The sequence below is a fragment of the Jaminaea rosea genome (genome assembly GCF_003144245.1).
Source record: "Jaminaea rosea strain MCA 5214 unplaced genomic scaffold BDZ90scaffold_8, whole genome shotgun sequence".
In the NCBI taxonomy this organism is placed as follows: Eukaryota; Fungi; Basidiomycota; class Exobasidiomycetes; order Microstromatales; genus Jaminaea; species Jaminaea rosea.
This window is the reverse complement of record NW_020289982.1, coordinates 319279-339313: the sequence shown is the minus strand read 5'-3', so window position 1 is coordinate 339313 and position 20035 is coordinate 319279. Positions and strand designations below refer to the sequence as shown.

At 58.7% G+C, this 20035-nt stretch overlaps 9 protein-coding genes across 9 annotated transcripts; 5 read left to right on the top strand and 4 right to left on the bottom strand.

Moving 5' to 3' along the window:
- The first annotated feature begins 937 nt into the window (after positions 1-937).
- On the top strand, positions 938-1916 carry BDZ90DRAFT_186043 (hypothetical protein). Its single transcript, XM_025503822.1, has 2 exons — positions 938-1597; positions 1678-1916. Exons 1-2 carry the CDS (start codon positions 1106-1108, stop codon positions 1846-1848), a joined length of 663 nt encoding a protein of 220 aa, XP_025361714.1. The 5' UTR covers positions 938-1105; the 3' UTR covers positions 1849-1916.
- Positions 1740-2563, top strand: BDZ90DRAFT_185976 (hypothetical protein). The gene has a single exon (XM_025503820.1). It carries the CDS (start codon positions 1858-1860, stop codon positions 2407-2409), a length of 552 nt encoding a protein of 183 aa, XP_025361713.1. The 5' UTR covers positions 1740-1857; the 3' UTR covers positions 2410-2563.
- Positions 2564-4320: 1757 nt separating this feature from the next.
- BDZ90DRAFT_280027 (MFS general substrate transporter) lies at positions 4321-6461 on the top strand. Its single transcript, XM_025509235.1, has 2 exons — positions 4321-5849; positions 5921-6461. Exons 1-2 carry the CDS (start codon positions 4464-4466, stop codon positions 6221-6223), a joined length of 1689 nt encoding a protein of 562 aa, XP_025361712.1. The 5' UTR covers positions 4321-4463; the 3' UTR covers positions 6224-6461.
- BDZ90DRAFT_232659 (DUF155-domain-containing protein) lies at positions 6321-8106 on the bottom strand (the record flags this gene model as incomplete). The annotated part of the gene is made up of 3 exons (XM_025506334.1): positions 7934-8106; positions 7546-7833; positions 6321-7466 (listed from the first exon to the last, which is right to left on the bottom strand). The coding sequence occupies exons 1-3, from the start codon at positions 8047-8049 to the stop codon at positions 6323-6325; spliced, it is 1548 nt and encodes a 515-aa protein (XP_025361711.1). The 5' UTR covers positions 8050-8106.
- A 225-nt stretch (positions 8107-8331) lies between these two features.
- On the top strand, positions 8332-11176 carry BDZ90DRAFT_253078 (WD40 repeat-like protein; the record flags this gene model as incomplete). The annotated part of the gene is made up of 5 exons (XM_025507782.1): positions 8332-8919; positions 9003-9892; positions 9964-10037; positions 10117-10318; positions 10406-11176. The coding sequence occupies exons 1-5, from the start codon at positions 8514-8516 to the stop codon at positions 11174-11176; spliced, it is 2343 nt and encodes a 780-aa protein (XP_025361710.1). The 5' UTR covers positions 8332-8513.
- Positions 11177-11214: 38 nt separating this feature from the next.
- BDZ90DRAFT_232658 (pyruvate dehydrogenase) lies at positions 11215-13341 on the bottom strand. The gene is made up of 2 exons (XM_025506333.1): positions 13141-13341; positions 11215-13047 (listed from the first exon to the last, which is right to left on the bottom strand). Exons 1-2 carry the CDS (start codon positions 13181-13183, stop codon positions 11630-11632), a joined length of 1461 nt encoding a protein of 486 aa, XP_025361709.1. The 5' UTR covers positions 13184-13341; the 3' UTR covers positions 11215-11629.
- A 331-nt stretch (positions 13342-13672) lies between these two features.
- BDZ90DRAFT_185846 (hypothetical protein) lies at positions 13673-15712 on the bottom strand. The gene is made up of 2 exons (XM_025503818.1): positions 15386-15712; positions 13673-15313 (listed from the first exon to the last, which is right to left on the bottom strand). The coding sequence occupies exon 2, from the start codon at positions 15310-15312 to the stop codon at positions 13699-13701; it is 1614 nt and encodes a 537-aa protein (XP_025361708.1). The 5' UTR covers position 15313; positions 15386-15712; the 3' UTR covers positions 13673-13698.
- Positions 15713-17570: 1858 nt separating this feature from the next.
- Positions 17571-18495, top strand: BDZ90DRAFT_220886 (putative Rac1 GTP binding protein; the record flags this gene model as incomplete). The annotated part of the gene is made up of 5 exons (XM_025504450.1): positions 17571-17618; positions 17716-17827; positions 17906-18033; positions 18116-18340; positions 18427-18495. The coding sequence occupies 5 exons, from the start codon at positions 17571-17573 to the stop codon at positions 18493-18495; spliced, it is 582 nt and encodes a 193-aa protein (XP_025361707.1).
- A 660-nt stretch (positions 18496-19155) lies between these two features.
- Positions 19156-19970, bottom strand: BDZ90DRAFT_246419 (hypothetical protein; the record flags this gene model as incomplete). The annotated part of the gene is made up of 2 exons (XM_025507560.1): positions 19156-19178; positions 19262-19970. 2 exons carry the CDS (start codon positions 19968-19970, stop codon positions 19156-19158), a joined length of 732 nt encoding a protein of 243 aa, XP_025361706.1.
- Between the last annotated feature and the right edge of the window lie 65 nt (positions 19971-20035).

The following is a 20035-nucleotide window of genomic DNA, read 5'->3' as shown; positions in this document are numbered from 1 at the left end:
CGATGAGCCAGAGAGGCGCCTCTCAATCGGGCATCGTGATGAGCGAGGCGTCATTGTTGTCAATGTGAGGCAAAATCTGGTCGCGTAAAGGAACATTTGAGGGTGGCCTCCCGCCCCTGAAGATCGTCAGGTGCTGACCTCGACGCCCCGCGCAGCTGTAAGCATGGTGGACCAGATCGCTCGGGCCTCGTCTCAGAGCTTGCATTGATGAGGTTGAGCAACTCGTGTGGTTTGGTCAAGATGGGATTGAGTTAAGTTGAGTTGGTCTGGTTGCGGCGTTCAAGCTGTCATTCGCATCGGCTCGCATCAATGCCCGTTGAGCTGGGGCGCGGCAGGCTCGTGTCGCTCGGTCGTTGGTGCCTGAAATCGGGTGCGCCACGCGAGGCCCGTCCGTGCGTTCGCTTCTGTTGGCGTCGCAACGCCCAGGCGCAGCGAGCCTACATCTCACTTCTGCTCCACATTCTCTGGTCCATGACGCAGCATTGGACGCCGACACGCGTCTCGATACCCAAAGTAAGCTTCTTCCAAATCGAAACAAGCGTGCCCTGGTACCTGACAGCTGAAGCGACCTCCGCTCATCACTTCGCCAACCTCAATGTCCGCAGTCAGCTGGCTGTCATGCCCTGACGCCCTCGTCAATCGGGCGCCCGAGAACCTCCTTTGCGAATCGCTCCCAAGCGATGTGGCTCAACGCAGCGTCGATGTCATGGGTTTACAGCTGAAACATGCTCTCAGACCACGGTCTCCCCTCATTGACCTTCCTCGCTGACCTTGTATGGTTCACGGAGCTTGGCGTGACGCCATATCGATGCGCGCTCTCAGCAGACGTTCGCGGGCGTAGAGCCAGCTCTTTGACCTCTCTATACGGGGATGTACAGCGTCGGATGGGCCCTCTTGTAAATCTCGATTGACGATTGACTTGGACCCGCAAAGGTATAAGATCCCTCCCCTCGCCTCGTCGTCTCCTCCTTTCACCATCACTCAACGACTCTCAAGCTTCTTTCTTCTACCACTTCAACTCTCAAGTCTCGGGCTGGCTCCTTGACTTTTTCTTCGTATTATCTCAAAGTTTCCTTTTGCCTCGCACCTCTTCTTCCACACCAACATGTTCTCCATCAAGACCTCTGTCTTCCTCGGCCTCTTTGCCGCCTTTGCTGCCGTCAACGCAGCCCCCGCTGCCAACGCGGACCATTCGTACGCGATTCAGTACGACCGCCGCACTGGCCAACCCGTGCCCAACTCCCGTCGTGACGGGCCTAGCACGACCGACCTGCTCAACAGCTGCCCTGGCTCTTCCAAGAAGTCTTCCGTCCAGGGAGCCGACAACTGCAAGTGGTCTAGCGACGGCAACGCCGGCTCTCAGTACACGAAGACCAAGGTCATTGGCGAGCCCATCGAGAACTGCGGCAACCTCAAGACGAACGTCACGCACACCTTCTCCGAGTCGACGACCTTCACGAGCACCTTCTCCCTCACGGAGACGTCTGAGGTCGACTTCCCCGGTATCTCTGCCTCGCTCACCTCGGGCATCAGCCACACGACGACCGAGGCCCATGGCAACGACTTCAGCATGGACGTGCCCCCTGGCCAGCACGGCGTGAGTACGCCGCAGTCATGGTGATTGCGAGGAGTCTGAGAGTCAGGATCTAACGTCTTCCTCTCCATTCTGCGCTGCAGCAATTTACGGCCGTTCAATACTACCAACCCCAGAACGGACACGTGTTCATCAACTATGGTGACAAGGTAGACGGTCACTATTACTGGACGGTGTATAACGTTCACCTCGATGCTCCTAGCGGAGAGCCCGTGACTCAACCAGAGTATAAAGGATGCGGCGAGGCACTCTAGAGGGCGAAAATGTGGGCTGCAATGGGTGTGGCCTTGACTCACACTGATGGCATGAATGGTGACGGTGGTGGCGGCGCAGGCACGAGATCCTCACCGTGCTTGGCGAATGGTTGCTCCTGTTCAGCCATTCAGCACTCATGCAATGCATCGCTGCTTCACAATCTTCCTTCGCTCTGCCTGTGTGAAACCTATCAGCGCTTGACGAATTGGCCAGCCAACGACGAGGGGGGGAGGAGGAGGAGGAGGAGGAGGAGGAGGAGGAGGAGGTTGGTCCTGCAGTGGAAGCAGAGGTGTCGGAGAACGAGGCGCTGCGAACCGCTGGTGAGGCCGAAGAGAAGAGGACAGGCTGCAGGATGGATGCCATTGCTGAAATGTGGCGATCCTTTGCGTAGCAAGGATGCTCGAGCTCGCCCACGACGTCCGATCTGGACGTGCAGAGGAAATTCGTCGTCGCGACGTGCAGGAGTGGACGAGCGGCCAGACAGATTCCCGTACCGTAACTGCCACGTCGATGGGCCTCCCTTCGCCCTTTTTGTTCGAGGCGCCGTTCCGACCGGCTAACACAAAGATGATTGATAGTTTAGCTACCTTGCTGATCCGACCAGCGAGAGAAAACATTCCAAGAACACTCTCAGTCCAATCTCGAGCCGAAGCTACTCTTGGCCAAGTCTGAAAAGATTCCAGGCCGCGTCAGCGGGTCTGATATAATCTCAGCCCTCGCGGCTCTCTCCTTCGTCTCTCCTCTCCACCAAACCATCACCATCTCTTCACCCCCCTCGGGCGCGCCTCCACGGCCGAGAGCGGCGGGTGAGAGTGTACCGCTCGTCAGAACAACCGACAGCGGCAGTGAGTCCTTTGCAGACGACTTGAATGGGAACAAGCTCAGCAGTGAAGCAGCCTCGTGCGCTCCACACCCGTGCTACGGCGCTGCTCTATAGCCACACGCCTGACGAAGGCAGTCGCTGTCTCGCTCTCGTCATCGCTGTCCGAGAACGGCAACGACAAAGCGGAACCATCGAGTTCTCGACAACAGCCGTTCGAAAGTAAGTGCAGCACCTCTTTCCACGATCATACTGCGTTAAGATTGACCATGGCCCCTCTCCAGCAGGATCTGCATGCCCTGATCAGCACGTCCTGGAGTTCACCTGCCTGATCACTTCAATCACTCTCGAGGATATACCGTCCAGTGACTTCGCCGCCCTCCGCACCGCCCGCGACAACTACGTCTCTCCTCTGTCCGATAATCGATACCACTCTCAGCGGCTATCACGCTTGACCACGTCTCGCTGACGATGTGCGCCGCCCTCGGTGAGCAGGGGCAACATCAAGTTGTCAGCTCATCAACGAGATAATCAACGCATTCGATGAGATGGACGGCAAGCGCGTCGGCGCCTCATAAAGAGTATTGTCACCTTCGCGGACGAGGTTGACAAGCGCCACGGCGTGCAAAAGGAAGCCCGCGTGCGGAACGATGACGGCCTCCCCACAGGTCCCTTGACAAAGAAGACTCAGACAAGCTCTTCGAGCTCTTCTTGCGCGCTTCTCTGCGAGGCCTTGTTGTTTGTGACATCCCCGCGATCATCCTTTGCGGCGACATTTGCGAGTGGGACAGCTACGGCTGGATACAGCTCTGGTTCACCTTGATCGTGCACTGGGCGCGCCGAGCCTCGAGAGGCCGTTTTTCGGGTCTCTCAATGGACTTCTCAGGCACGAAGAGTGCTTCCCTCAAGCCATCGTTCATGACGCACCGCAACCACTCGCAGACATTCGGAGCCGCCTCTGACGACGACCCCGAGACAGTCCACGGTGAGCAGACCAATACCAATTGTGGCTCACTAATATCGCACTAGGATCCGACCCGCCCGCGCTTATCAAGCAGCGTGTTGAGCGGGCGCGCAAGCCCGTGGAAATTCTTTGGCCACCTGCAAGGCGCCTCGATGTCGTCCGTGACGAATGAGGAGATTCAGCTGATCAAGAATCGCTCCAAAGCCTGTCGGACGACCGAGAAGATTCGGTCTCACAGAATGGCATGTCGGATCCAGAATGCCAGGGCCTACGATTCTGGACGTCTGGATGTGGCGATGGTAGCCACAATGGAAGCGATGAGGAGGAGGATGGCGAGGGTGACGAGGAAGACTATGAAGAGGGCGACGAGCAGGGGGACTAGCAGGGGGACGAGCATGAGGACGAGGAGGGTGACGAGGAGGGAGGCGAATAGGGTAACGAGGGTTAAATTTACGACGCGGCGCTCCAACAACAACAACACCAGATCAACTTTTGTTTTCTCTCTCTCTTTTCATTCAATCCATCTTCTTATCACTATGCCAATAGCTGAACAGCACAGCGGACGACACATCACGCTTCAACTCCCTTAAACGAACAGTGTGACGAGGTTCAGAGCGACGACAATAACGAGCCGTTACGGAAGATTGATGATCAAGACACGAAAGCGGGGCAAGCACTCCCCCAGCGCGCGCCTTCCCTGCAAGATGGGAGCGGACTGCGAGACGAGCATCGGCGTCGTGCAGCGGGACAAGCGGAATGAGAAGAAGGGTCAAATCGGGAGCCTTTTTTGACTCTTACCCGTCACGTCACCCCCACGCAGAGAGGGGAGCATGGCCATTCAAGAGCACGAGGATGCATCATCATCAAGACGGCAATCATCTACGAGCGATCCAAGCAGCAGCGCGGGCCGCGGTGAAATCGCAGCCGGTCAGCAGTCCGGCCTACGTGACGACGACTTGGTGTCACGACTCTCCCCCACGGAGTACTCTCAGCTCTCGCGCTCCGTCCTCTGGAAGACCGATCTCCAAGTGACGCTCCTCGCCGCCCTCCTCTTCCTGTGGTCCTTCCTGGATCGCTCTAACATCGGTCAAGCAAAGCTGCTCGGTCTCGCAACGCAGCTCAACCTCTCTCCTCATGATTATTCGGTGGCCCTCACCGTACTCTATGTGCCCTACATCGTCTTCGAGCTGCCCTCTAACCTTCTGCTCAAAAGGGTCGGGCCCGCGCGCCTGATCCCTGCTCTGGTGACCGCCTGGGGGATCGTGGCTACTTTGCAGGGCATAGTCAAGACGAGGACTGGCTTGTACATCAATCGCTTCTTCCTCGGCCTGGCAGAGGCGGGCATCCTACCCGGCATCGTCGTCTACTTCTCTTTCTTCTACCGCCCCGAGGAGATCCAGCTCAGGCAAGCACTCAACTTCTCTGGCGCTTCGTTGGCGGGTAGTCTGGGTGCATTGCTCTCTGCGGCCATCTCTCCTTTGCATGCTGGTGGCTTACAGCCGTGGTCCTGGTTGTTCATCATCGAAGGCATAGCCACGGTCTTGTTCGGCCTGGCGAGCTTCTGGTTGCTCCCGAACGGGCCGGAAAAGCTGAAGGGGGTGACTGAGCTGGAGAGACAGGTGGCGGTGCATCGCGTCAAAGGTGGGCAGGCGACTTTTGCTGCAGTGAAGGGAGGGCAAGAAGAGCAGGGAGAGACGGCGACTGTCGTCGGTGATGGCGCCTCACCTTCTAGCGAGAAGGAGAGCGGTAAGCCGCAAGGCAACGCCGACCTCGCACGCCACCTTTCCACCTTCAACCGCGGCGACGTGCTTCGCACCTTCGTAGACCCCTTCGTCTGGCTGCTGGGCTGTGTCCACTTCTGCTCCGCAGTGGGCGTCTACTCGGTCGCCTTCTTCGCACCGACTATCGTCAAGTCGCTCAACCTCAAAAATGGCCAGCTCACATTGGCCGAGTCCCTACTTCTGGTCACCCCGCCGTACGCCTTGGCCTTCCTGGTGTCCATTGCTCTGGCCTTGGCTGCGGATAGGTACAGGCTGAGAGGCCCGTCGACGGCAGTGAGCTTCTTGCTTGCGACGATAGGCTTCGCTATGGCGTATGGGTCGAATGGAAGCGCGGGCGTGGCGTATGCTGGGCTGATGCTCATCGCTGCGGGAGCGTACTCGGGTCCATCGGCTACGCTCAGCTGGGTGAGCGTGGGCACGGCGAGCCATTACAAGGTGCGTAGGCACAACGAAGAAGGGCTGGAGACAAGGCGATCACTGACTCATGCCTGCTCTGACACCTGCAGCGAGCCACCTCCGCTGCCCTGATGATCGTCCTGACGAACAGCGGCGGTATTGCCTCAACCTGGCTCTGGAATGGGACGCTACGCCGAGGCTACCTCGTCTGCCTCATCATTCATATCGCAGGGGTGGTCTTCACCGTCCTCACAGACCTGTACGTCTTCTACGATCGACGTGCGAGGAAGGTGGAGGGAAGCAGGAGTAAGGTGAAGCTCGAGGAGGCGCGACAGCGATACTCTGGCGCGAGCGAGGAGCAGCTGAGAGAGTTGCTCGGTGATCAGCACCCGGACTTTGTGCTCGAGTTGTAGGGGCCTTCGCATCGTCGTGCTAATGGATCTGATGCTGCATTGAAAGTGGAAGAGAGGATATAGACAAAGATCGAAAGCGCTCCTTCTCCGTCGGCTCAGCTAGCTGAAGTACAGATCGACGAACATGGTCAACAACCCGAGGATAATCTCCAGCACGATTAGGATAATAACGATAATCTCCAGGCTCTCACTATGCCTGCTCGTCACCTGATCCTTGAGCAACTGCAGCATATCTTGCAGCACCTCGACCCTGGCGTTGAGCAAGTCGATACGCTGCGGAATCTCCAAGTAGCTCCTCGCTGCCGAGTACAGCGGCTCGAGATCGGGTTGCGCCCAGAAGATCTCGGGCGAGTCGACGATGGATCCCACGAGGTGGATATTCATGCGCAAGATGAAGAGATGACCGATCTGCTTCATGATCTCAGCGGGCGGCATGCCGATCTTGCCCGACTCGGCGATGCTCTGCGGGATGTCCTTGGTCGTGTCGATGGTATTGTCGATGACGCCCTCGAAGAAGCTAATCTTGGTCGACTGGGCCAAAGCGTGGGAAAGGGAGAGTTTCGTCATGTAGGAAGAGCCTCGACGCAGGGTGATGACGTCGTTGTAGATGCGCGAATAGTCGGCGAGGTACCAGTTGAGCTCCTCGCTCTCTACGTCTTCCGGGGCGAGGCGCTCCACTTCGAAGCGCTTTATCTCGCGAAGCAAGCGACGTTCCTCGGACTGGGTCATACCCCAGATGACGACGGTACCGTACTCCATGAAGAAGACTTCGGGCGTGGCGCCCTTGACCGTGAAGCGCTCGCGACGCTCGCGACGGGCTTCCTCGCGGCGCAGGAGACGCTCATGCTCTAGGCGGCGGGCCTCGTCTGCGTCGGTCTCGACGAGGGTGGTAGAAGACGACGTACCGTTGCCATTCTCGGCCGCATTTGCCTTGGTGCCATCCTCTGCCTGCTGCTGCTCAGCCTCGTCCTCATTGAGCTCTGGGATGCCCAGCAAGTCGCCCGTCTTGGCGCCACTACCGCCACCGCTGCCTCCCGACGAATGTTTTCTATCGCGACTGCTGGGCGGATGATTTGATGTTGCGCCCGAGGTGGTGCTGGAGACTGGGTAGCCGTTACGAGCTGCGTCGACTACATCGTAGGAATAGGTGGTGTAGACACACTCGTCGAAGGTCATGACGTTTGTGCGGTGGGAGTCGGATCGTGCTTGGAGGAAGCGCGTGAGTTCGCGCATGCGGTATGAGCTGTGGTCGAGTAAGGCGTAGCATGATCAGCAGCTGTCGATGGATGATGATTTATCCTCTGACTGGGCCTGTTACTCACGTCGCAGTACTATATGCCGTTACTCTAGGCAGACTTGCCCTTCCCTTTCTGGTCAGCCTTCGCGCATCCCTCCTCATGCTTCCCTCTGGAATCTGAGCCAGCTGCTTGTAAACCTCTTCACGCCCTTCCCTTGCAGCCTTGCGGTCGCTCGCATCCGCCTCATTGTCATCGTCGTCATCGTCGTCCGACGACTCCTCGGAGTCGGGGCGATGATCCTGGGACGTAGACGAGTGGCTCTGCTGTGGCTCCTCGGGAAGAATCTTGAGTTTGCCGGACCCCTTTGTAGTGCTGCGATGCGATGGACAAGGCGGGGCGTGATCAGCAATTTGTCTTCTCGTGTCCCTGAGAGGAGGGCCTCATCGACGTCGTCTGCAGCGCAGTCACTCACCGTTGAGGTCCAGCCCTAGCACCAGGGGCGGATCGTCTTGACGAGTAGCTAGCCGGGAGGGCAGTAGCATCCCTTCGTTTTGAAGAGGAATTTGACGACGACGATGAGGATGGCATCGTGTGTGAGTGTTCAAGGACAAGTCTATGAGGACGTTGGAGGAGCAAAGGAGCCAGGGTTCCTCCGTCTCCACTCGTCGCAGCCCCTCGCCTCACCCTCGGTCCGCCTTGAAACGAGGATTGGAGGCCACGAGGCGCGCTTGTCCGCTTTGCTGCATCAGCGATCCCAGTCGACGTCAGCCAAGGCTTGCTTTTGCTTGGTCTGCCCGCTCCCGCGCAGCGGCCTTGGATTGGCCTGGCTCGTGCGTGACGCTTGCCGGCGGGGCCATGAGCGGCGGCAATGTCAGCTCATCCGACACTTTGAGCGATTCCTCGTTCGACACCACCTCCTCAACTCCCATCATCTGAGTCCGACTCATTGGCACTACGAGGCTAGGCTAGCTTCCCACTTCCCTCAGCCGCGTCTTCCTCCCCTTCTCGCCCCCACACCATCTCCCTCTTCGTCCGCCTGGCTATATTCTGTCATGTCCTCCCGCCCGCAGTGGCAAGAAACCTCCGACGCCGAGTCCGACTCGTCCGAACAGCGTATGGCCATGGTTGATGCCCTAGAAGAGATGGCTCAAGAGGCCGAGGCACGGGACAATGCCCTGATAGACTCAGATTTCGAGGAGGACGAAGACGACGAAGATTACGAAGATGCCGAGGACGAGGAGGACGAGGACGAGGATGATATTGATTTCGATGTTGAGGATATGGAGGGCGTCGTGGGGGATGTCGAGGTCGAGGGAATTGAGATTGATGATGATGATGATGATGATGATGATGACGAAGACGAAGACGAAGATGACGAGGAGGACGAGGCTCGTATCGAGCTGCAAGGAGGCGACGGTGATGATGAGGGTGAGGATAGGGTCACATTCACAGTACAGGGTGGGTAGACGCTCGAGCAAAGCTGGATGTATGCGCCCCCTCTTCGCTAATCACTGATCAACCATCTCTCTCCACGCTCACAGAGCTCCTACAAAGAGTACTCGCCCCGCGCTCTACAGGCGATGATACCACTCCAGGCGCCGGCGAGAGCCGCACAGCTCGCGCGATCCAAGGCATTGGCATTGCGGGTCTTCGCCAGCTCCTAGCACAAGGCGGTTTCCGTCTTCGTGCCACCGGCGGCGATGATGACGACGATGAAGATGACGATGATGACGACGGTGCCAACTGGTACGGCACCACACGTCACACGGGCATGGCCGACTTCTGGGAGCCGATCAAATCGCCCCTACCCGCCGGTCAGGAGCTCCTTCTCAGTGGAGATTTTGGTCGCACTCCTAAGCGACCCGTGGACTCACCGGCTAAGAGCGCTTTTGACCCAGGACGTAATGTAGCAGACCGCATCTCTAAGCGACGAACGGCGCTCAACCGCATCCCCAAGGACGAGATGGACGACCTCCTCCCCAACTCCTCGGGAACAGAGGTGGCCCGCTACCCCGCTCGAGTCTACTGCGGGCAATATAGCCAAGACTCGTCCTTCTTTTACACCTGCACACAAGACTTTAGAGTTCAGATGTACGACACAACTGCTGCCAACTCTCGCCGGACGCTGCGCATGGACGAAGGTCGCGCTGGGCCTCGGCGATCGCAGTACTACACCTCCTTCGGCACTACGCAGTACACGAGCCTGAAGCCAATCAAGACGATCCAGGGAAGGATGGGCAGCTGGACGATTACGGATGCGAATCTGAGTCCGGATAACCAGTGGATGATCTACTCGAGTATCACGCCGGTTGTGCATCTGGTGTCGACGAGGGCGGAGAGTCAGGGTGGGCAGGACTTTTCCGATAGGCAGGTGCCACTAGACTTTGGGGCTGCGGCAGATGATGGTGGTGGGGTGAGATATCGCAGTGGGGTGAGGCAGAGCCTGCGCTCAAGACACTGGAACTCAAGCTGACCTTCTCGTCCCTCCCTCTTGGCGCATAGATCTGGTCCATTCGCTTCTCTGGCGACTCGAGGGAGATTGTTGCTGGCGCTCACTTCGGTGACATCTACGTCTAGTGAGGCAGCGACAGAGTTGCACCGCTCCGCTTGGTTCTTCCGACTGACCACTTATCTCTCTCCTCCCCTCGCTCGCAGCGACATTGAAGCGCGTCGCCGAGTGCTGCGCGTCGAAGGCCATAGAGACGACGTCAACGGTGTCGCTTTCGCGGATTCTGCCTCCTCGAATGTCCTCATCTCAGGCAGTGACGACTCCTTTGTGAAGGTGTGGGATAGGCGTTCCCTGTCTGGTGGCAAGCCGGCGGGCGTACTGCCTGGGCATACGGAGGGCATCACTTATGTGAGCAAGAGAGCGCAGCTGAGGCCTCCCCACAAATCTGCGTAGCGGGCTGACCTCCCAATGCTCTCTCTCCTCGCCTGCCTGCAGGTCTCCCCCAAAGGCGACGGTCGCTACTGCATCTCAAACGGCAAGGATCAATCTCTCAAGCTATGGGACCTGCGTTCCATGCACTCCTCTTCCACCACACCCGGCGAGCGCACCGACCCCTCCAAGTCGAACAGGTCCTACGGGCTCTCCAACTGGGATTACCGCAACATGTACTACCGCAAACCGCGATACCAGTCACACCCCGAGGACTGTTCCGTCATGACCTATCGCGGCCATGCGGTGCTCAAGACACTGATTAGATGTCACTTCAGTCCTGAAGCGACAACGGGGCAGAAGTACGTCTACTCTGGATCAGCGGATGGGAGAATTCATATCTGGGGCCTGGATGGGCGGGTGGTCCGCGTGCTGGACAGAAGTAAGGCGAAGAGCATTTTCTGCGGTGATGAGGGGGAGCAACAGAATGCTGCAGATCCTTCTGCTCCCGAATGGGACAGGGACGACGACGATGACAACAACAACGAGGGCGCTGGTGCTGGTGCTACTCCAGGCGACGGGATTGGTGGTGGCTACTCTCGCTCTCATGCCTACGGAGCGAGCCGACGCGGCGGTAGTGGATCGTACGCGGTCACGGTGCGTGACGTTGCGTGGCACTCGAGCGAGTCGTCTATCATGAGTACGGCATGGGACGGCAGCGACGGTCAACGTGGGAGTGTTGCGAAGCACGAGTGGAAGGGGTATGGCAAAGGGACGAGTCTGGAGGATGCTTTTGCTAGGGAGGAGGCAGAGATGGAGGAGGGACGTGCGCTGTAGGTCGGTTTGATGAGCGCGATGCTCTTTCTGTCCCTTGACTTTCTTCATTTCTGTATCAATATCCTCAGACGCGCCTTTCATTCCATCACACAGGGCGCAGCCCCTCATCTGATGCTCTTCCAGGCCGGTCGTGGGCACGCGCGATGTAAGGATTCTATAGTTTGATGATTGCCGACGAGGGCCACAAGGGAACTTAGGGACACGATCGAGACATAGCAACCCTTATTGCTCGCGTGCGTTGAAGGGTGACTTGTCTGTGTGTTGCTTGGTGATGATTTTTGTGTCCGCAGACATAGCTCATCGTACATCTTCGAGCTGATTGGCAGCACTGCTGCTGCTGGTCCTCTCTCCGCGACTCCTCCCTTCCTTCTCGTTGCAAGCCCGGATCTCCATACCACCTGCTCCCTCGCTCACTATATATCCCAGTCACACTCTGCCAAAGCCTCAGCCTGCTTAGAGCATGAAGCTCAACGGGTTCTCCAATGCCCTCTTGAGCGCATCACACCACTTGGCGCCCATCGCTCCATCAACGACGCGGTGGTCGAAGCTGGCAGTTGCGCTCATAACCTGCGCCGTCCTGAATCCACGCTCTTCGCTAGCGTCGGGCACCAGCACCGACCTCGTGGTTCCAATGGCGAGGATGGCGGCCTGGGGCGGGTTGATGATGGCGGAGAACCACGTCGGTCCGAACATGCCCATGTTGCTAATGGTGAAGGAGCCACCCTGGTACTGGTCCGTCTTGAGCTTGTTGTCGCGCGCCAGCTTAGCGAGCTTCTTTGTCTCGCTCGAGATCTCTGACAGACCGCGGTGCCCGACGTCCTTGACGATGGGCGTGATCAGTCCCGTAGGGGTAGAGACGGCAATCGAGATGTCGCTGTCGCTGTACTGACGAATCTTGTCTCCCATCCAGGCTGCACGCACCTCCGGCACCTCGTCGAGGGCTACAGCGACGGCCTTGGTGATAAAGTCGCCCACGGACAGCTTTGCTTCCTTGGAGCGTGCCGGGTCAGAGGCGAAGCGCTTGGCCGAGGCGTCGTTGAAGACTTGGCGGAGGCGGAGGACCTTGTCCATCTCGATGTCGATGGCGACGTAGTAGTGCGGGACGGTCGACTTGGACTCGGTGAGGCGCTGAGCGATGACCTTGCGCATGTTGGAGACGGGGATGTCCTCATAGCGGGCGCCGGCCGGAGCAGGGGCGCTCGAGGGGGCGGGGGCAGAGGAGGATGCCTGCTTCGAGGCAGAGGCCGGGGCGGAGGCCTGCTGTTGCTGAGGAGCAGAGCCCTTGTAGCCTTCGATATCAGCCTTGATGATGCGGCCATTGGGGCCAGTACCCTTGACCTGGGCGAGGGGGATGCCGCGCTCGAGAGCCATCTTCTTGGCAAGGGGAGAGACGAAGATGCGGTCACCTGATGCCGGGGCTGACGACGACGACGATGAAGAAGGCTGAGACTGCTCCTGCTTAGGCTCCTCCTTCTTTGGTGCCTCGTCCTTCTTGGGCTCGTCCTTCTTGGGCTCCTCCTTTGCGCCCTCTTCACCCCCACTCGATGCCGGCGCCTCCTTTGATGCCTCCTCAGCCATCTTGTCTGCCCCACTCAGATCGTCACCTTCCTCAGCAGTGATAGCGATGATCGAGTTGACAGGAACGTTCTTGGAGCCATCGCCGACGACGATCTTGGCGAGAACACCGTCATCCTGAGCCTCGACATCCATGGTGGCCTTGTCCGTCTCAATCTCGAGGAGGACGTCGCCAGCTGAGAAGGCCTCGCCCTCCTTCTTCTTCCACTGGGCGATGCCTCCCTCAGTCATTGTGGGCGACATGGCCGGCATGGCGAACTTGGTCAGGTCGAGAGCCGAGACCGAAGGGTGGAAGTCTGTGCGCAAGAGAGCATGGAAGGGGGTATGATGCGGTCAGTATGGCACGCTCCCTTTGTCGATATTGGAAATGGCTGGCTCAGCGAACGCACTCCTGCGAAGGACGGTAGAAGCCGACGACGGGAAGCGAGCCATCGTCGAGGCTCGCCCAAGGCGGAGCAAAGCAGCAGCGGACGACATCCTAGCGGTGGTGGTGGTGGTGGTGATGATGATGATGGTGTGAAGTGAGGAGTGTGAGCTCTCCCTCGTAAGGGCGGGTATGAAGCAGGCGGGCGTGCGGGCGGGCGTTGGTACAAGGTGAGAAAGTGAGAAGTTAGCTCCAAGCTCAACGGCAGCAAAGCGGCAAGGGCACCGAGCGGAGCGGACACGACGGAGGCGGCGGCGGCGGCGGCGAGTCGACGCGGGCCTTTTGGGGCAGCCAAGAGGAGTTGGGCCGACTGCAGATCAGGCACCAACGTCGAGGGCTAGGCCAAAAGCAAGGCTAGGCCAGCCACCATCATCACAATCTCAGAAGGTGGGGAGGGCTCACGCGTCAAGGAAGTCAAGTAGAGAGAGGAAATTGTCGTCATTGTTCAATGCAATTGCGATGGAGTCATGAACAAGACACAGTGCGTCGCGACAACAGGTCAACGCTTTCTTCCGCCCCTCATTCAGAAGCACTTTGCCCCACGCTCCCCGAGCCTCGAAAGCAGATTACGACCAGCCGCCGCACGCGCCGAAGGCGGTGAGGACGACGAGGGAGCAAAAGTAACTGACGGCGCATTGCGCGGCGGTGAGACAGGACGCGGAGGAAGAGCGTGGAGAATCGGCTGTGCCGCCTCCTTCGTAGGCGACGTGGGCGGGGATGGAGGCTGGTACGCCGGGCCCTGACGACGACACGGTGGAATGTACTTGGCGCTGGCTACGTGCGGCGGTGAAGCAGCGCGAGGTGGTACAGGCACCGTAGTGCTTGCACGCTGACGCCAGTCATCAGAGAGATTGCTGAGTGATTGGGACTTGGGCATCTGCAGGTCTTTCTCGGACGAGCGGGAGCGTCGATACGCTGGTCGAGGTGGGCTATCCTCCGCACGGTGCGGGCGGGAAGAGCGGTTTGCCGACCATGCTGGAGCTCCTCCGCGGATCGTAGAGCGGATGGACTTGGAAGATAGGGGAGCAGGTGCAGATTGCGGGAAGCCCCCACCGCCTGACGACCCTGGCCAGCCCAATCCGACCAGAGCCCCGTTTCCGGGCCCAATGACACGATGCTGGTCCTTGGCGGCAGCGTGTAGGGCCGCCATCTGCTCTATAGCCTGCTTGGCTCGCGCTTCGACCATCTTCTGGCGTCCTGGCGCGAGCTCGAAGCAGGGTGGATGTAGCAAGAGGGCGTCCTCGCGACGACGCCTGAACCGGATTGGGTGGACTGGTTGCCCCGCGTTCTGGAGGATGTATCCCATGACGGGCGACTTGGCTTGCGGTGTAGGCGTAGGTGGAGTGATCGTGATCGTCATATCATCATTGACTTGCCAAACTTCGCCCTCATCTGGCTTCGGACTTGGGCAACTGACGCTGCGCTTGTGGCGGAGAGGAGGGCGGGGGGTGGTGATCTTGGAAGCGGGCGAGGACACACGCGACGGTTGCGAGAGGAGGATACGAGGGGCTGGACTGCCGTGTAACCTTGGCGATGCGCCGTCACGGATGCCTAAGCCTGACATTCTTGTCCGTAGCTGATCAAGGGAAGGAAGACGATGGTGACCTCGGCGGGAGGACAGATTGTTCGCCACCTTGACAGACGGTGACGCCGATTTCTCGGTACTACTCTCGTCTCGAGAGAGCGCAGCAAAAAGCTTGCGAGAAGCGGCGGACCTTTGCATCGCTGGCGTCCAAGCAGGCCGTGCGGTCGGTCGATCTTCGAAATCGTCACCCTGCTCGACTTCAATTGCTGCGTACTCTTCATCGCTGCTGTCCGAATCAGATGGGGCACCTCTATGCAGTTGATGGTGCTGGCCAAAGGAAGAGCCAGGTACGGTGAGACCGATGCCGACGATGGCAGGTGCGCTTTGAACCGCCCTGCCTCCGCCGACTTCGTCGTCCAGATCTTCGTAGTCTGACGAGTCACTGCTGTCTGACGTCGTAGGCTCCGAGCCGCTGTCAGAGAAGGCGGAAGCTTCGACAGCAAGGCTGTGCTGCAGAGTCAAGACGGGTGAGAGACTGGTCGATGTGACGGACTTCAGGGCGCCTGCCGCCATTCCGGCTTCGGCGTTGGGATGAGGGCGTGCTGCGAGCATGCTGTGTGACCAACGAGGGTGGGGGTCAGCGTGGGCTCTTTGATGAGGTGCGAAGTGCGAGGGGAGCCCTCACTTTGACTAGGTAGCCGGTGCAGGAGCTGGGATCGTTGAGGTTGAGAAAGCGTTGGGACCGGCCCGAGGAGCTTGAGAAGGTGAGGCGAGGGGTTGACGAACACGACAAAGGGCAAATACAAAAAGGGCGCAACAGAGGAGCTATGATATCGTGAGAGGATGAAACCGAACCAGCGGTAGCGTGTCGACGTCGAGACCAGCTCGTGTTGCGTGACGAAGAAGAAGGAGAAGGAGGACGGGGGAGAAGGTGATGGCCAAAAAGGACGACGATCTCGAATCGGCGACTGGCGGCGGTACCTTCCTTCTTGCTCGTTCCTTTTGAGGACTTGGGTATTTGGACGGCCGCCGGCGACCTGCGAGCGACAACGACAGCGATGGAGAATGGAGTGGAGAAGAGGCTGAACGTTGACGGCGGAGAGCGAAGGAGACGCGTGAGTCGTGGCCTGTCGGTGGGCGCTTGCCTGCAAGCAAAAGCCTCTAGGCTGATGATGATGTCTGCGAGCAAAGAGCAAAGGCAAGCCTTGCTTGCATGTCGCGGAGATTCGGCCCCTTCGCTGCCGCGATGCTGCGATGCTGCGTACAACAGATGAGTTACCGTAGACACGGGCGAGCTTAGAATGACGCCTGCCCTCGCGCTCGCGTACCTCGCTATGGTGGATGTTGAACCGTCAGGCGGGGCGGCGGAAAAGGAGCGGCGAGCAGCGACGATTGGATGTGCTGCGTCGAAGAACAAGGCTCTCGGTATCCAGACGAGTTGACGCCGCCCTTGTTGAGGAAAAGCGAGATGTCAGAGCGAAAAGAGAAGTCAGAAACAAGCGGGAGACGTACTCATTGAGAGGTCGAGGTGGTGCTCGTGTGAGTGAGGGAGAGGGAGAGGTCGGCGGCGTAGACGGCGCGTTTGACGTCGTGTGTTGCTTCGCTCTGCCTCAGGCGCCCATCGACGCCGAGCTGCAGCCGCCGGACCAAGCAAGCGCCGTGGGCGTCTTCGCCGGCGAAGCGGCCGAGGGAGCGAGCTCTAGGTCGATAGCATGGCCAGTAGTGAGAGGTCTGATCAACCAAGTCAATGGAAGCGAGTGAGGCGATCGACATCGAGTGGAGCGAATGAATACGAGCGTGAGGCATCAGTGACTTTGCGGCTCTTACAAGGAGGGGCCAAGAGGCTACCAGGCCGGAAAACAAGAGGCTGCTAGGCCACCATCCGTTGCGGGCCACGAGCCACGCATACCGGTCTTGCAGTTCATCGATCTGTCAAGCATAGGGCTATCATCAATCTCGACGCCCCCTTGCCGCTGCGCTCGACTCTATCGCGGTGATGACGCATGATGAGTGTTGGATGACTTACGCAGGAGGTCACGATCTCTCCCTGTCTTGTTCCGCTCGGCCTCGCTGCCTCGTGGCGCGCGACTCTCAGTCTCTCTGTCTGGCTCGCCGCCCCGCCCCGCGCTGCGTTGCCGCCGCCTTGGCTTTGGGCGTGATGTCGACCCCTCGCTCTCAACCAACCATTACTGGCTCCGCTCGCTCGACGACTCACACACACACACTTCGCCCGATCTCAATCCAAATCTCACCAGCGACCCGCAAGGACTGGACGACATATCCGCCCCAAGCGCGACACCTCCTTCTTCATCACCATCGCTAGACAAGCCGTCGCTGCTCCTGATCTAGCCAATTCTCGCCCCTCTGCCCGCGCTCAGGAGGTGAGTAGCACCCGCGGACCGGCGATCAGGATGCGATCAGCCGTAGGGGCCTCTTCCACCGCCTCGATGATCATGGCAGGGGGTCGAGGTGCCTGCTTTGAAAGCTCGCAAAAGCGTCAGAAAGGGGAGGCATCTGTGCTTGAGAAAGAGGTGGCCATATTGCAGGACGATGGGGAGGAAATCCGGCAGCACCTTTGCCGGCGCAAAGCCGGACGAATATCGAGGATCACGAGGGCGTCGTAGCAAGTAGGACAGGCAAAGTGATGGAAGGTCCAGGGCGAGCACGTTTGAAGATGCCTCGGACTGGTACGGGCGATTCCGAGAATATCGAAGACGCAGCCAGCTCCTCGTTGTTCGCTGCCGCCGGCGTCCGTACGCGGTCTGGCGATTGATGACACGCTACTGTCTCCCACACCTTGCTCATTTCAGAGGACCCCAGATTGACCTCTTGACCCCCCTTTTTCTCTCGCACACAGCCAGTCATCAGCCATGCAGACGATCAAATGCGTCGTCGTCGGTGACGGTGCCGTCGGAAAGGTGAGGCACGCGTACGGAGCCGTACGCAGCAACCATTACTCACCTCCCCCTCCTACTCCTAAACCCATCCTCCACCACACGAATCGCACGTAAACAGACCTGCTTGCTCATTTCCTACACCACGAATGCGTTTCCCGGCGAATATATCCCTACGGTCTTCGACAATTACTCGGCCAATGTCATGGTAGACGGCAAGCCTGTCAGCTTGGGTGAGCAGGCGCGAGGGAGGTGGTGTAGGCTCCTCCTGAGCCGCGATACTGACCCTCATCCTTTGCCATTCCACGCAGGCCTCTGGGATACCGCAGGACAAGAAGACTACGATAGGCTGCGTCCCCTCTCGTACCCGCAAACCGACGTCTTCCTCATCTGCTTCTCCCTCGTCTCACCGCCGTCATTCGAGAACGTCAGGACAAAGGTGAGTTCCTCGTAGAGCACTCAGCATATTCTTGCGCTCGCGACAGCAGGCTGACATCCCATTCGCTCGTCATCGCTCACAGTGGTGGCCGGAAATCAGCCACCATGCCCCTAACATCCCCATCATCCTCGTCGGCACCAAGCTCGACCTTCGTGAGGACCCGGAGACGATTGGCAAGCTGCGCGACAGGAGGATGCAGCCCATCTCGTACCCGTCGGGCGTGCAGATGGCGAGGGACATCGGTGCTACGCGATACTTGGAGTGCTCAGCGCTCACGCAGAAGGGGCTCAAGGGGGTCTTCGATGAGGTGAGCGTGGGCGCGAGTGCGGAAGGCGTGAAGAGAGGAGAGACGTTGTAAGACTGACATTCTCGCTTTGCTGCCTCGCCATGCAGGCAATCCGCTCGGTTCTCGCACCGGCACCCATCAAGTCGCGAAAGAAGAACAACTGCTTGATCCTCTAGATGGCCACCACCCATGTGCCGCTTTTCTCTTCTCATTTGCCCCAGTAACGACGACGCCTCTGCTTTGCATCGAGGCGGGCGAATGTGCATCTTTGAATGATTCCATTGAAAAAGGAGCAAGAGGAGAGCCTGAGGAAGAGGAAAAAGATGAGGAGGAGGACGAGGTCAGAAGAGGATAGGGCGACAGCGGACGCTACAATGACCGAAGGACGGATCTTACGATGATGACGACGACGCACAGTCACGTACACCTTACACCCAAACCACACTCACACGCATCCCCTCCATGCTAGCTCCCTCTCGCCCACCACACCATCCCTTCCCCCCTTTCCCCTCCCTTTACTCGCTTGCTTGCCATCTGGCCAAGGCGAAAGGGTTGACGACAATCTGTTTCGCTTTCCTCTTTCTATGGTCTCCTTCTTTTGCCCTTCAATTTATTCAAAAAGAGATTAAGCTTCGACTGAGCGTGAGCGAAGACGTGCTCCGAGGACGATGTGAGTGCTACTAATGGTCATTGATGCTGATCTGAGGAGGTAGTGGTACAGATGAACCGAGAGATAAAGAGGGGCGAGGAGCGTTGAGGCGCGGAGTGGGATCTGCGGAGGAAAGAGAGACAAGACCGTCGACAGGATGACGCCGTGTCGTTTCGCCGCCTAGCAGCTACTTGAAGAGGACTTGAATGGCTGTCGAGGCGGGCAGGGCAGGTCGATGTCAGCACGCAGCTCGTAGCACTCCCCTTGCTGATCGGTCTCGGTTGGTCACTCACTATAGGTCTTTGTATCCGGATCCCAATGACTCCAAGTCGGTGGCTCTCCGACACCGCCAGCTCGATCATCCTCTTCCTCCCCTCTCTCAATCTCTCTCGCCTGAAGCTTGAACGCCACGCTCTCATACGGCTCCGCCGCTACCACCAGGTACTGCCATGCCCTATTTTGTGGCTCGACCCGCTGCTCAAAGGTGGACATGAATCTGTACAAGGGCTTGACGCCGTCCTTGATCTCGGGATATTGGATCTGGAAAAGGAGACCAATGCGCGGTTGACGAGCATGAGCATCGTAGTGCCCCTCACTGGTCATCGGTGCCGGCTCGCGCACTTTCGTAATCTTGTAGCCTGGCCGGCCAATTTTGACAAATTGCTTCTTGGGTGTCTGATCCATCGCCCCTGGAGGACCCATGGTAAGCAAGCCCATCTGATTCTGTTCTCTCTGCGCCAGCTCCTTTGCCTCCTTTGCTGCTCTGCGCGCCAAGTTGGTTTGATGCTTCTTGCCCTGGGTGTGAGCAAGATACGAGCCTTCATTGGTGTGGATGGTAAGGCAGAGACGACATTCGAGGGACCCGAGATGGTTGCGAAGGATGTACGGGTCTTTGGCGAGGTCAATGGATTCCATGGCGAGCTTGCGCAGACGTTCTCGCCTGTCGACATTGGTCTCCGAGGAGCCGGCAATGCCAGCTCCCTTGTTGCCTCCGCGATCCATGCTGGGCGAGGGGCAGTCGCAGGTGTGAGGTGGTACGTTCGAAGTACACAAGGGAGGATGGTGGA